The sequence below is a fragment of the Cyrtonyx montezumae genome, unplaced genomic scaffold (assembly GCF_038088225.1).
Source record: "Cyrtonyx montezumae isolate F1298 unplaced genomic scaffold, pur_monq_1.0 scaffold_3, whole genome shotgun sequence".
Lineage (NCBI taxonomy): Eukaryota > Metazoa > Chordata > Aves > Galliformes > Odontophoridae > Cyrtonyx > Cyrtonyx montezumae.
In genome coordinates this window covers 38108517-38123141 of record NW_027072034.1, presented here as the reverse complement: position 1 = coordinate 38123141, position 14625 = coordinate 38108517, and the positions used below count along the sequence as shown (strand labels likewise).

The following is a 14625-nucleotide window of genomic DNA, read 5'->3' as shown; positions in this document are numbered from 1 at the left end:
CAAGCCTGCTCTCTGCTTCACAATGGAGGCGTGCTAAATTATTATCAGAATTAGAAACAGGTAAATCATTCTGTTTCCTGCAGATCCTAGCCACAGAGTGTTACAAATCACATTTGCATCTCTGAGTAACACTGAAAAACACCAGGTTACCTAGGTTTTCTTTAAAAACCATCTATAATGACCTTCTGAACATTAATACTCATTATGGTGTCTCCCTTGATTTGTCATGGTTTCTCCCTCTGTAGAAGGGAAGAAAGGCTACATAAACTCACCTAATAGGCAGTGATGAGACAAGTGGCAAATCACTAAGACTATGTTAACCTCAGGAGAACACTTATGGTTAACTATAGACTCCAAGCAGAGGGGAGCAACATTATAACAAAGTAAGTGTTCTCATTGAAAGAGCTGTGGCTGAACTGAACAAACGTTTGACATTCCTACTGAATGAAGCTGACATCCATCTAAACAGTTTGATCATTATTAAATGCCATTTGGAATCTCTGCACTAGTCTGACTCAACAAAGTAATTGTTGAGTCTCACAACAGTGAGACAGTATGCTTCTACAATAACTCACTTCACCGAGTTCAAATACCTCAAACATGCTGATCTGCTCTCCGGTGCAACCAAGGGGTGGGGGGGGTGGGGGGGAGGGTGGCGGGGGGTGGGGACTCATTTACAAAAGTGAGGGAAAGGAAGAAGTAAAATCAGAAAACCTGTGCTCGTCATCCTGAATGACCTCGGCTGAATGAACAGGCTGAACAATCTGTTCTGCCATGCGCCTAAAAGCTGAAAGCTATTGAAACACAAACAGTTCAAGGAAGTTTCAGAATGAAATATAGACACCCACCCATCACAAGCAATCACTTTTGTTCCAAACATTTAATAGTATGAGTAAGCTTCGAAAAAAACATAGGTCTTTAAGCCTAAAATAAATAATCACCTGTTTCTGATATTATGCATTTAAGAACCATCTACATGTATCATGGCTCAGAAGCCTGTATAGCCCCATAAAAGGGAACAAACACTTCACCAAGGCAGTTAACATTCTGCCATTCCTGGGTGTGAAAATAATTAAAAACTAAACACAAACAACCACAAAAATTGAAATCTGGCTCTCTTGGAATTACTTTTATTCCCTCTGTTTTCTGAGGGTTTAAAGGGTCCTAATAACATACAGAGCAAAGGTAATGATAAGGCCTGCAACTCTGCTTTTTTCCCTGTGTTCATAGTATTATATATTACTGCAATTATAATTATTTTGATTACCTTTGGTGTAGCTATTACAAGTGGAAAGTTTATACCAGGAGGTAAGATACTGCTTAGGTGCTGCCTCTTCTAACTGTCGGTACCTAATAAACTTATTTCTGCAGGCTGATTAAAATGCCAAGCAGTCAATTCTTATCTCATTTACAGGGCTGATTTAAAAATCATCAAGTCACCAAGATAGAACTCACAATGATTAAAGCTGTGGGGAAAATAAGCTAACAAATACATAAAACATTTTCTTGTACACTGAGCTAAATTCTCTCACATAATAATATTATTTAGTTGTATAAATTAAGAGAACAGGCCCCATCTCATGTTATTTTCAAAACCATATGAATCAGAACAGTTTAGCTTAGCAAAACAACAGAATTTATCAAGGAATAAATAAGCAGACTTGTTTCTGTTGAACAAGCAGAGATTTTTCAGAAGCATACAGATATATAAAGCCATCTGCTACTAGGCCAGTCTCATATGCATAGACAGGAAAATCACTGCAGAGAAGAGTCTTTTTTATTCTCTTTTTGTCCCAAATATCAGCCTTGCAAGACATAATTCCTATGAGCTGACTGAGCCAAAGAGACAAAGAAAACTCTTCTTTCCCAAAAGAACAACCAAGTGGAAATGTCCTCAAGACACCGTGCACTAAGTAGGGACACTACAAGAACAACCACCTCCTTTTCCAGTAGGCTTGGAAAGTGCATTACCCACTTGTCTAACATTTTCAAGAATTTTCCTTGTGACACACCCACACTATCTCCTGTTTATTGTATGAAGAGCATCCAATAATTTTGCAAATGAAACTATCTTTTAAGTCTCGCCGTAAATTATTAAGCCCAGGACAGAGAAGAGAGAATAAGCATGTTTTTATTTTAACTCAGCCTGTCCACTTTAAGTCTCCCACACTACAATGGGTCAGAGTTTGGCCTTTAAAAACCCTTACAGCTGCTTACTCAAATTCTTCTTCAGGGACCAGTGGTGCCAACTAAAAGTTTGTTTTTCTTCAATTTCTTTACTCTAGAAGTACCTGAGGCTTCCACGCTGATGTGGAAGAAATGCTGGGTGAGGCTTAGTTTAAACTTGATTTCCAAGTCATGTTTTGATCCACAGAGTGGATCCCATGTACCATGATCGACAGAGTTTGCAATGTGCTGCCGATAATGCTCTCCAAATCTACTTGTGGCCTCACAATTGTAGAATGATGTCCACAAAGATCAAATGGAAGCTGTCCAAAGTACAGTACATGTAAACTCTTGATAAAAAAGTTTCACCCTTCTCACTTTCTGGTGGCATTACTGTGCAAGAAACCACTAAGATACAACATTATTTGTATATATTTCAACATTTCTTGGATGAAGATGACACACAAAAACTTAGGCAAGGTTTTTAAGCACAGTTGTATTGTTCTGGGAAACACAGTAACTCAACTAGTTTAAGATAATAGAAGAATCAATATTCTTGATTCTTCTACTACATATGTCTGTAGAACTGTGATGCGCACCTCCTAAGTCTGCTCAGCTGGTGGTGCAAATGTCTGACAAACAATTAAATAAAATAAAGTAACCAATCAGCCACAAACGGTACTCCCTGGCACAACATAATCTGTAGCCATGCATCACTCGATGAGCACGACTTCATATATCCTTTCCATTTCTACTTTATTTCCATGACGTTAGTGTGACACATTTCTTTGCAAAACATTGCATAATCCACACACAATACTGTTCTACATCTCAACACTTTCAAATGTGTTCCATAACAGCTCCTTTTACTACAGTCACGTGTCTATTTTAAAACTTCTCTATTACAGATTTCACACCAGTAAATTTTCCCATAATCTATACTAATGTACCCAGTAAGATCTAGAAGTTACTGCAGAATTACTGCCACATGAAACTTGAGTTCACGTGGTTGCCTACTGTTGTATACAGTTTTCAGAAACTGAACTGTATTAACAATAATTCTGATAAAATGGAAGACTCTCAGAAGTGCACAAAGTACTTCAGTAAGAAATAGAGATAATTAGCATATCAAATGCCACTACGCTGCAGCCATTATAGTCTCCACGTAGTGCTGCACTGGGACATAGAAAACAAGATGTGGAAAGTGCCTACCTCTATATTCCTGTATAAAGGTTACCTGCCAAGGGAGAGCAGTTTTTCATGGCTCCTTTTATGATTAATGGAGAAACTGAGATGAATCGTCTTCTGGACATCTCTCTGTTCAACTTCAGAGACCTTAAACACCTACCTTCAACTAGAAGCTCAGCTTCAAGAGACCAACCAAAGAGAGAGCCACAATTCCCACCTTAGGAGTATTCAGAATACATGAGAAATAAAGAATTTGACCAAGCTGAAATAAAAGCAACGCCACTATCGTAAACAGTAGGAAGTAACTCTAAAAACTTCAAGGATCACTCTTCCACCTTCAAGGAACCTTATGAATCTTTTGTTGCTTTCCTAATTTGTGCAAGTTATTCCTCTTCTTGTCAACCTTTTTTGATGGAGAAAGAAAAGAATTCCTTCTCTCCTACCCCACCTTTTTCTTCATCAGCATCTACAGCAATCCTTCTGATTCTTAACATTACACCACTGGTTGTTAAACAGAATTCCCAAGTTATTTCATTAGATTTATCTGTTCCAAAATTAGTGACAAATCAAGCCTGGATTACGTTTCCAATCCTGCATCGGCACTGCAGAATTCTCATTCTAAGACTCACCAGCATCACGCATAACTGCATCAAATCTGTTACTATCTTAGCATGCCTACCAAGCTTCTTTCTTTCAAAGTTTCTTTTTTCTTGTTTAAACGAACTTGCCAAGATCACTCATATTTAAATATACTCAAAATGCATAAAGCAATCCCCCGAAGTACACTTAATATAATGGAATCTCATCAATAGATTTATCTCAAACTACATTCCAGTTTATTAGTTCCCACACGCAGCTATTGCTTAAAAGATCTTTATCAGGCCTGTTTACTAAAACAAGTACTAATTGTGCTTTCGGTTGCACTCAAATTGGAGCAACCATGCTAAATGAGAAGAACAACTGTCAACTGCAGCTGAGTACTGTAAACAAATTAATATAAAGCACCAGGAAGTTTATACCATCGTGTCAGTCAGCATTTCTTCCTCTAACTCTGTAACTCTGAATACAGAAATAAAAGCTAATATAAATTTAAAAAAACACATGCACAAACAGTATGCTATAGCAACAATATAAAAAGTTGACATACATTTTCAGCCTGTCTTGACTATCATGACATCTTTTCATCACACTGCTACTTGAGCAGTGTCCATATAAAACAAGAAGAATGTCCAGTAGTGAACTCAAAGTCCTGATTAACTCTACATCTAATTGTACTTAAATGAAAAGGTTTTGTCACAGACTTATATGAGGCCAGGATTTCATCTTCTTGCTTTTTCTCTCACACTGAAGTCTACACCATGGCTGCCTTTGGGATCATTAACTTGGTTTCAAGAAATAGGTTTTAATTAAAACAGTTTTTGCAGCCTCTCGTAAGAGTACCTCAGCTTTCAACTTACTTCACTTACAATTGTTCCTATGCAGTATTTACACAGAACAGTGGGGAAAAGTGATAAATATGGAGTTACATACTCAGAAAGTATCATTCAATATACCTCAGAAGGCACTGTGAGAGAACAAAGTTGAGGCACACATAGACATTAAAAAACCAAACCAAAACAAGAGTCTATCTCTGTTAGTCTTCCATCAGCTTTGGTATCAAACTATGTAGTTATTCATATATTCAGGGTTGTATTTATGAGAGAAACATCATGATAGTCATTAGAGTTCACTACATCTTAGAGTAAAAATGTGTCCAACTTCTTTTTGATATGTTCAAAAGCATCTTTTCCCATATAGTCCATACGCCCTTCCTCCCATTTTCTTCGTTCATCTTCTGGATTTGGTTCTTCTGGTTTGAGGTGAATAGAGAGCTCTGAAATAGAAGATGCAACCTCATTCTGTGGGAAGATGAAGAACAGTAGGAAAACAGTCACTCGATTGTTCTCATTTCAGTGCTGTGAAGTTAAACCTTAGAAGTCAGAATTTCTGCTTTAAGAAGTGCCAGTTAAAAGAAGCAAGCAAACAAACAAAACAAACCCATACCAAAACGATCAGTATTCAAACATTTGCACTTGTTTGATCTCATTTTCCTCATTTCCTTTGCCTCTAATTAAACATTTTAGCACCTTTGAGCATACCAAGTATTTATTTTACCTGTCTTAAGTCAAAGCTTGGCACACTCAGCAACAGTACAATGAGAACTGTCTTCAGCAGACTTACAATGGAGCATAAGTTCCTGTATTTTTTTATCAGGTATGTTACTTGAACTCCAGTGAGGGCAGTGCTATTTATCACAAGTCACATTATCTCAAGTAAATTAACTAATTCAAATGACTGGCATTATTTGGTAACTAATATATTTTGAATGACACTCCAAAATTCTGTACCATGGTTCAGGATCAAGTGCACAAAGATAGATGCACAAATGGACAGTATATCATTAGTCATTATTTCAACCAAATAAAAAGGAAAACTATATCCAGAACTGACCAATGCTAATAAAACTAGGCCATCCCCTAAATTATAACCCATAATGAGAGAGAAGCAGAATAAAGGCTAATCAAGACAACTACTTAAAATCTGCTTTTCATTACTACTCCAAGAGACTCAAAGGCAAACAACTCATGTTACAAACAAATTTAAGACCATCTGGAACAGCCTTCTAGCAAAAGCCCTTGTGAATTCAATATAGCCATGCTATACAGAACTTAAGCTGGAACTGGTGAGATATTAGGCTTAAACTGCCTAAACACCGTGCAATATCAATTATAAGCACAGTCTGCACTGGTTTGGGGTCGAGGCCTTGCATAAGGTTTGTACACACAGACCAAGTAAGATATTTTGCTCACATAACATGATGCTACAAGCTTAAGCAATCACTTCCTTCTTACATATCCTTCCTTGGGATCCAGCCTGTACATGACTTTAAAGATGAATAAACGCTCTGAAGGGCATGCTTACACTGTATAGATGCAGGTGTGTGTGTGTATATGTATTTATAAATGCTGTTAGTTCTTAAGGCATGTATATACATAACTGCAAAAATAAACACACCATAAAACAAACAAAGCAATTTGCTTGTTAAACTGTGCTGTTATATTATTGCAGAGCTAAAATTAATAGCATGCATTTATATACATTTAAAACCTAGAAGTAAAATGAGCAGAACAGAATGGTATCTGATAACCAGTATCAGAAATGGTTAATAAATTAATGATGTAGCATGAAGATTGAAGAATTTCTTTGCACATCCCATCAGCTACTCAGAACAATGCTGGCAGCAGCAACATGCATGCAATTACCAATAGAAATACAATGCAGAAAGCAACATGTACCAGTTTGGAGGTTTCCTGAAGTGCAGGATGAAAAGCAAGTTGTTTGGAAGGACCGTCAGGCTCAGAGAGATCAACGGCAGAACCATGTTGTTCAGCTTCACACACAGGTTGCTAGAATACAACCACTGAGTTATTACAACTTCCACCCCACAGTTTCCTTATAATGACAAAATTAACTCAGTCTTGGGATTTGGGAAAACAGCAGGCAGGAGTAAAAGGAATAAAATGACCAAGGACAAAATTCATCTCACCTTGCTTTAGCTATCAAAATGGCACTGAATCTAAGCTCCTACTATAATCAGTCTAGGATAAGTATCTCCAGAGGGCAGCTCATCTCATCCTTAAAATAGTTTCAAGAGTGCCTGGCATTCTTCAAGGATTACAGGAACTGCTTGGAAAACTTGCTCACAGTAGATACCTACCATTCACAAGGCCAAATTTAAATAGGAAAAAAATCTAATTTTAAGATTCTAGAATGCTCTATAACTTGAGCTTTTCTAAATATAGAGTAAGAACAGTACATTGTACTCTATAACAAAATTAAAATGGGCTGCCCAAAAGACATTGCCCCACATATTTGCCTTTGCTAGATGTCAAAACAAATGAGTAGACAGCTCCCATACTGAAGTCTCTTTAGTCAGAAGGAAAACAGCCCCACAGGACTACTGAAGCTAAGCAACAGTCAAGTGATGATGTTCCTAAGAATATAATCTGTCCATTCACTTCAAATTAACACAACCTTCTGATAAACCAATCCTACTTTATTTTTTCAATTACAGTGCAGTAGGTGTAAATGTGCATGATGGCTCTTTAAATGAACAATATTATTTTTTACCCCAAGCAGCACCTTAAAAACGTTTTCTTATTTGGCCTGAGTATTTCCAATAGTCAGATACATCAGGTACACAAGATATCATTATATCATTTGCTAATAATTTTAAACTGTAAGGCTGGAATGTTTGCAGTTTTCCTTCAGCCTCTTTTCACTCAGGCTAGAAGAGAAAGGAGCAGAGCGTACAGTTTTATGGAGTAACTACAGTCTGAAGTGCAGAAATGCTGAATATAATAAGATAGTCATCTTTCTAGAGTATAGCCCACAAATTAAAATAGCAGATGACATTATGCCATTAATTTTATTTTCTCTCAACTGTACCTTGCTATATCATGGCTCATCATAAAAACACAACAAATTACACCTCAGAAACATTGTTCTTTCATCTCCAATTAAATTCCTTTACAAAATAATGAGTATCATTACAGTGGAAATACCCAAATACATGAAGTCTGACAAAGGAACAAGAGCCACCGCAGTGCTCATTAGAGATGTCCCTTGCTGCCCAAAGCAGAAGAATTTGGGGAACAGTTTTCAGAGCCAATACTTTTGGGGAACAAAAATAAAAATAAAAATAAAAATAAAAATGGGGGGAGCTGGAATTCTAGCTTTAGATATATTCATTTACGGGACTATGAATATTCAAAACACTAACTAGTTAATGGAATTTCTTTTTATTACATTTTATTAAGTACCAAACTATTTTCAATATGCAACTTCCTGTTAAAATTTGATGCAAACTCTTTCAGCCTCTGGATATGACAAGCACACATGACTAAAGCCTAAAGAAAATAAATATTCTTCTGACTATTTCTGATGATAGTAAGAAAATTCTAATACAAAAAAAAATCTTATTTCAGTATATATTTTACTTTGTTTCTGCATAAAGGAATATACAGCATACTTACAGCTTCGAAACTGAGATCCTCAGGTGAACATGCCATGGGATGTGCTTCATGTGCCTGCTCTGGAAGTACAGGCATTTGCAGAGAATTGGCCACAGAAGGATCAACCTTCTTCAGTGTAATTTCAACTCCATTGAAAGTATGCTAGCAAAAACAAGAACATCCCATTGATGAAATAAATTTTACAGGAAATCAATGTCTTATTTAGAACAGATTCATTTCCTTGTGTGGTTTTCTGCATACAAGTTAATGCATTTTAAAAAATTACGGTCACAGATTCAGAGTATATTTCAATTTAGATTTATGAACTGAAGATTACACTGCCATCATCAGGAAGTAAATCTAACAGATATTTCCATCTTCTTGATACCGTAGCTGAAATATTTCTTCACTGCCCAATTAAAAAACAAATAATAATAATAATGGAGGTCATTCAATATAAGGTCAAAACCCACCCACCCCTTCCTCTGCCTTCCAATTTGTCATCAGATTCATAAACCAAATTCCTTTCCAGAGCTCTGATGGTAATTGTCCATTTAATTTTATGGGACTGTGCAATTTGTTTAGTCATACTAGTAATTTAATATTTAACAGACTTTAATAAAATATTCATGTATGCATAAAAGTGATGTAAACTGTCCCATCTGATACAAGATGAAGAACTGCAACCTGCTTCTACTCACCAGTTAATAATGCAGGTTTCCAATAAAGCGTTTGTTTATTTGAGAAAAGCATCAACAGCTTTTTATTCTATCCATGAAAACCATCCATTATTGTGCTTCCTTTGATGAAAAAAGGTGTGAAGAGTACACTAAATGCTTGATGACATACAACTAACTCATATAATATTCTAAATGCAATTAAACACTGACTTTTCAAATCCAATTTGCTATGATGCTCATTCAGTAAATGATAATGTAGGTCTGAAAAGGTAAACTCTAGTTCAAATCCAGTTTGAGGTCTAAACCAGGTTAGTTTCAAAAAGTCAGGTCTGTTTCATGGTCAGATGATCACCTTTCCTGCCTAACTTGCGCTGTATTTTGTGCTTAATTTGCAGAATGTATATACATATATTTCTATGTAAATTCCTCATGAGTTAAGAAGGGGAGTGAAGGAAATCTCTGTGAGCCACAAGTACTGCACGTCTTTCTTAAACTGGCAGTTCAGCAGAGATGGCTTTTAGAGACATCAATTAGCAACTGACAGGTATGTTCTCCCATATAATTAGTTCCTCTGGCAAGCATGATTTTCAGAATGTTTGCTGTGATTTCATTATATTTCTACTAACTCCTCCATAGTTACCTTCCATTCCTCAGATTCTGATTCTTCCATCTTTTGAAATTTTTCTAACAAAGGCAGTATACTGGCACTGTATATGTTCCACCAGAGGGCAAGAAATGACAGCTGGTGGAAAGATCCAGAAGTGGTGCCATCTTGCATAACTCTCTTTGTTTGAAGGTTGTATTTGTAGTTCCAGGGCTTTGTTGCTCCCAAGAAGTGAACAACTTTGGTATCTCTACCAAAACTGTAGGATTAAACATATGAATCCATATATTAAACATTATTTTTTAGCTAAAGGAACATGCTTATTCTCACTGGTGAGGTGAAAGTACTTTGCAACAAAAATACATTTAATGTGAGTACATTACCTTAATCTAAAACAAAGTATATCACGTAGTATGCAGTAAAAGAAAAGGCTGACACTGCTATTACTTCCAGCTACTTGTTCTGGTAGAGAAGTTCATAAAGAAAACTGAAAGGCTCATTCTGTCCTGTTTCCACTCTTGCAAGCTGTGCTCACAATTGAATGAAAACCACTTCAAACACCAAAGCAACAGAATTGGTTGGTACTGATCCCATTTTGAAAATGACTAACAAGTATATCATCCTAAGTTTACCTCCCACTAAGTGCTTTGTGCAATTGTGAGAGTAATTCATGGCACATTAAATCTCAAAAACGACTTGCTTGTTGCCAGAAAAGTTTCTCTAACCAAACAAACTGATGTAATAGAATTACTAGCACAAATCATGTTTCAAGGAAGAACATAATAAAGGGTTTTCTAAATAAATGAATAGAATGAAAAACCCCAACTATTTCCCATAGAACTGAGTGAAGAACAAAGTAAAGGGAAAAACTTTCCAAGTAAAGATGTTAGAATCTGATGTTAAAGCAATCTAGATACTTTCAAATTTGAGAGAAGTTTCTCTGAAGCAGCATATGAGACATAGTAGACAACTTCGGGACTTTCTATCTGTCCAGATGCAATAAATTTTCATGTTGCTTTTAATGCATAATTTTTAAACAATATAACATTTCTTACTACTGAAATGTAAATCAAGAGGATATGCCATTATTATTCACTCTCTTTCTTTTACAGCAGAAGATTCCTTATTAGCAAGCTACAAAGATTTACAATCAGACAAAAAAAAAGTGTCACTACTTACTGGTTGAAAGCAGGAACATAGGTGTATACAGCACTACTGCTTAAGTTATAGATGAATGGTAAGTGTTTGCCAATATCTGCTGTTGCCCAGTTGCTGAAGAAGCTATTCAGCAAGCCTTGATCACCCCCTAAAGAAAACATAAATTTTAATATAATTATATTACGGTAATATTGGTTTATGTCAAAATGTCACATACAAGGATGCACATTATACTGGGGTGTTCATAGGACTGCAACTTGGACTTGACTGTATGGCCACATGAGCAGGTGCAAGTAATACCTGATCCACTTTGATGCAATTTCAATTTAAGTGGAGTACTACTGCAATTTATGAAGAAAGAAGTAAGAAGGGGTTTTTGTCTCCCTGTCTCCCTCAGAGCAGATCAGCTGTATTTCTTTATCCTAAAACAGACAGCAAAGTTAAAACTTACTGAGCAAGCCTCAGACTCTCTTCACTGTACTTTTCTGGGAAGCAAAGTCTGCAATAATTCAATGAGTCTTAAATACTGTGTAAGAGGCAAAGATCTGCACTATAAATTTTTGTGGGAGCTCAATTACTCAAAGCTCAGAGAACTCCTGGCTTCCTCTGTTCTGCCAGATAGCTCGGAAGCTACAGAAAAATGGCTCAGTGAAACTGAATCTCGTTTCTTGCACTTCATCTTACCATCAAAGCTGCCATGTTCAGCAGCAAACTGGAGCAGCAGGTTGTAAGTTTTTAAAGAAGGTCGGAACACAAATACACCACTATTAAAGCAGTCAGGCCAGCCAGAATCAGGAGCTGCTGAAAACTCTTCTCGATCAAACAGTTCATCAACATTGCAAAGCACCTTAGAGAATGTAGGAGAAAAGGCAAATTGTTACAGCAGATGTCTTTCTGGAACATGAGTAGCTACATCATTACTACCAAATTCAATTCTTCGGACCAAGTGTGTAGTTGGCAGAACATAAAAGCAGAAGCAGTGCCAAACATGCTAAGGTTTGTGACTTTCTTGAATGTAATTAAGTAACGTTAACTGTGGTTCTCCTAGACTTCTCTGGCAGAAGTACAAATCCCATGAAATTACTTCATGAGTCTCAGAGATCCTTCAAAAGGTCCCTTTAAATATCATGACATATCACAAAAAGTCTCCACAACAAAGCTGAGAATCCAAATAATTTGATTCAGCAGCAGACTGGTTAAACAGATAACAGAACAACTGACTCTTGTATCTGGTTTTCTAATATAAGTTAAGCTCAGTCTTGCTTTGGTTTGGTTTTAAAACTTCACAATGAAATGGGAAAAATCAATCAGATTAAGACTCAGATCACTTATAAAATTGGTGAAAAGATGGCTGTACATCCACTAGAAGTCTGTATCCCACTCATAATGAATGTAAAGGGAGACACTGTGAAAAATAGGAGAGTACATCTTTTTAGAAAAATGATTATCTCATTGACTTAAATCAAAACAAAAAATGAACAGAACAAACAAACAAAAAATACTACAGCCAAATACTTGCCTTCTTTCTTTAACTTTAAATCATAAGGTCTTCCCCTTGTTCTCTTAGAGGAATAATTTGGTTTCTAAAATTAGTATAATACCATTAAATCAAAATGCATCCCACCCTCTCAAAATGAAACCCTTAACTGCTGCAGAGAAAGGTTGACATGACTGTCCTTGTGAAAATTGCAGCTTTTTTTTAAATCTTCATACATCAGAACATGTTTTGTTTTCCTCTCCTTTTTATAACTTGCCAGGCTTCCTGACCTGAGTAATTCCTAGCAGAAGTATATGACAGAGACCTATTTTAAACATCTGTCAGAAGTCAATTTGCATGGAATGTGTTTATGATATCTTTTTGAGGACAGTCTGGAGGCTATTCTCAAAACAGGATCCACTTCTCTGCAGGCAGGAAAGCTGTCAGACAAAATATCCAGCTGGATCTTCTGTGGCCTTGTGATTTCCAGCAAATGTGGTTTCTTGCTCGGCCACTGGGTTGCCAGATGAGGAAGCACACACTCAGAGTGTGTCTAAGACAGGCAGAAACTTCACCACAGCTCCTGCTCTACTCACCAAGGTGTCTGCATCCATGAAGACACACTTGCTATAATGAGTAAGGGTCCAGCAGTGAAGCTTAGTGAAGGTTACACCCAGTTCTGGCCTCTGCAACAGAGCCAAACGGACCGAGTCAGCACTGTCAAGTGCATCCACCTCAGTGACTTCATCAAACACACTGCGCAGGACAGACCTACCAGAGCAAACAGTGGAGAGAAAGAAGGGAACTTAGAGAGGTTCATCACTTCTGCCATGAAAACACTGACGCAGCACATTTATTGTGACAGTAGCAAAGGTTAGGCTGATTGCTTAGAATGAGACTTCAGAAGCTCGAAGTCCTTATAAACAGACTGCTGAAGTGACATATGTCAGGCAACAAGCCACTGCTTCTTTCAGTAAGGGGTCAGCCCATCCCAAAACCTACAGGTGCTGTATGGAGGAGAAATCAACCCTAACCTTAATTACTTAGTCTCCTATAGAAACACTGATAGAAGAAATTAAAGGAGCTTTCATGTCTTCACAATTGTCTCTAAGGAACAACACCATACCATACATAGTGTACTCTCTGCACACTGTACAGGACGTGGCAGGTACTGTCAGTGCAGTTGTTTGCACCTGCTGTGCTTGAGCAAAAACAGCCTTTAAAACAGACAGTAAATACGTGCACAGAGAAAAGTCTTCGCAGAAGTCTAACTTGAGATTATTTGTAATAGTGAGCATCTCTTTCACACAAATTTAATAGGAGATATCAAAAGAGATAACATTCATTTGAGGTACAAGAAGAAAAATCTTTTAAGCACAGCTTATTTACATTACACTATTAACTCCTAGATGTCACACAAACACAGAAGAAAAGCCTGCGCTGATTATCTAGATTTCAAAGTCACTACGTTTTGCTGGACTGATACACAAGGGGCAGAAGTTAACTGTGAAAGTATTAAGTGTAGATACGGACTTTTAGAAGCTTAGTTTAGAGACAAACTTTTTTAAGTGCTAACCTTGCCTAAAAAACCATTTTTTCCCCCATGAGTGAAGATAGAGGGAGGAAATGGAGGAAAAAAAAAGAAAAAGAAAAAGAAAAAGGGAGAGAGACATTCCTCTGGAAGGTTACACCATTCTGACAAAACTCATCCTTAAATAAATAAATAAATAAATAAGGAAAATATGCATCTTGAGGTAGATGCATTATTAATAATTTTGCACAGCACGTAGAAACTGGGAGCTTGCACACTTCCTAAGCCACAGCAGAACTAAGAGTTCAAGCAATTGTGGCATGTCATCGTCTTCTTAATAAAAACCTCAGTTCTCCAAATATCAGGGCTAAAGTTCAACTGATCTGATGAGATTTCTATACACACAATTCTGCCATACTTATAGAATTACAATGATATTTTAAAGAGAGGCAGAAAGATATTTCTCATCACCACACTGATATTTTAATATCAGCCATCTCAAATTGAGCCACTAACGTCTTGGAGCAAGACACTAAAACCTTAGTTTCTAAACTTTCAGCTAATGTTCCCAACTATGGGCTCAAGTATTAATTTCCATCCACAAGCTCTACTTCTGCAAGTAAACACTCATCAGGCACATGGTCTTAGCCCTGGATGTGATCTGAGACTCCCCTCAGAAATCATTAGCTGTTAGGAAACTTCTACTCATAATGCTGTGAAATCCTAAGGAAAGACATTAAAATCCTTTACGTTATTGTTTATTTCTC

General features: G+C 36.9%; 1 protein-coding gene across 1 annotated transcript; it reads right to left on the bottom strand.

Moving 5' to 3' along the window:
- Window positions 1–4464: 4464 nt before the first annotated feature.
- On the bottom strand, window positions 4465–13005 carry GYG2 (glycogenin 2). Its single transcript, XM_065743894.1, has 7 exons — window positions 12924–13005; window positions 11535–11697; window positions 10872–10998; window positions 9729–9951; window positions 8430–8570; window positions 6690–6800; window positions 4465–5252 (listed from the first exon to the last, which is right to left on the bottom strand). The coding sequence occupies exons 1-7, from the start codon at window positions 12939–12941 to the stop codon at window positions 5091–5093; spliced, it is 945 nt and encodes a 314-aa protein (XP_065599966.1). The 5' UTR covers window positions 12942–13005; the 3' UTR covers window positions 4465–5090.
- Between the last annotated feature and the right edge of the window lie 1620 nt (window positions 13006–14625).

What these genes read in the sequence shown, in the direction of transcription:
- GYG2 (XM_065743894.1), bottom strand. An exon ending in TGAACATGGCAGCTTTGATG is followed by an intron (nt 10,999 to 11,534) that starts GTAAGATGAAGT and finishes TGTTTTCTTTAG; the next exon opens with GGGGTGATCAAGGCTTGCTG. An exon ending in TATGTTCCTGCTTTCAACCA is followed by an intron (nt 9,952 to 10,871) that starts GTAAGTAGTGAC and finishes TTAATCCTACAG; the next exon opens with TTTTGGTAGAGATACCAAAG.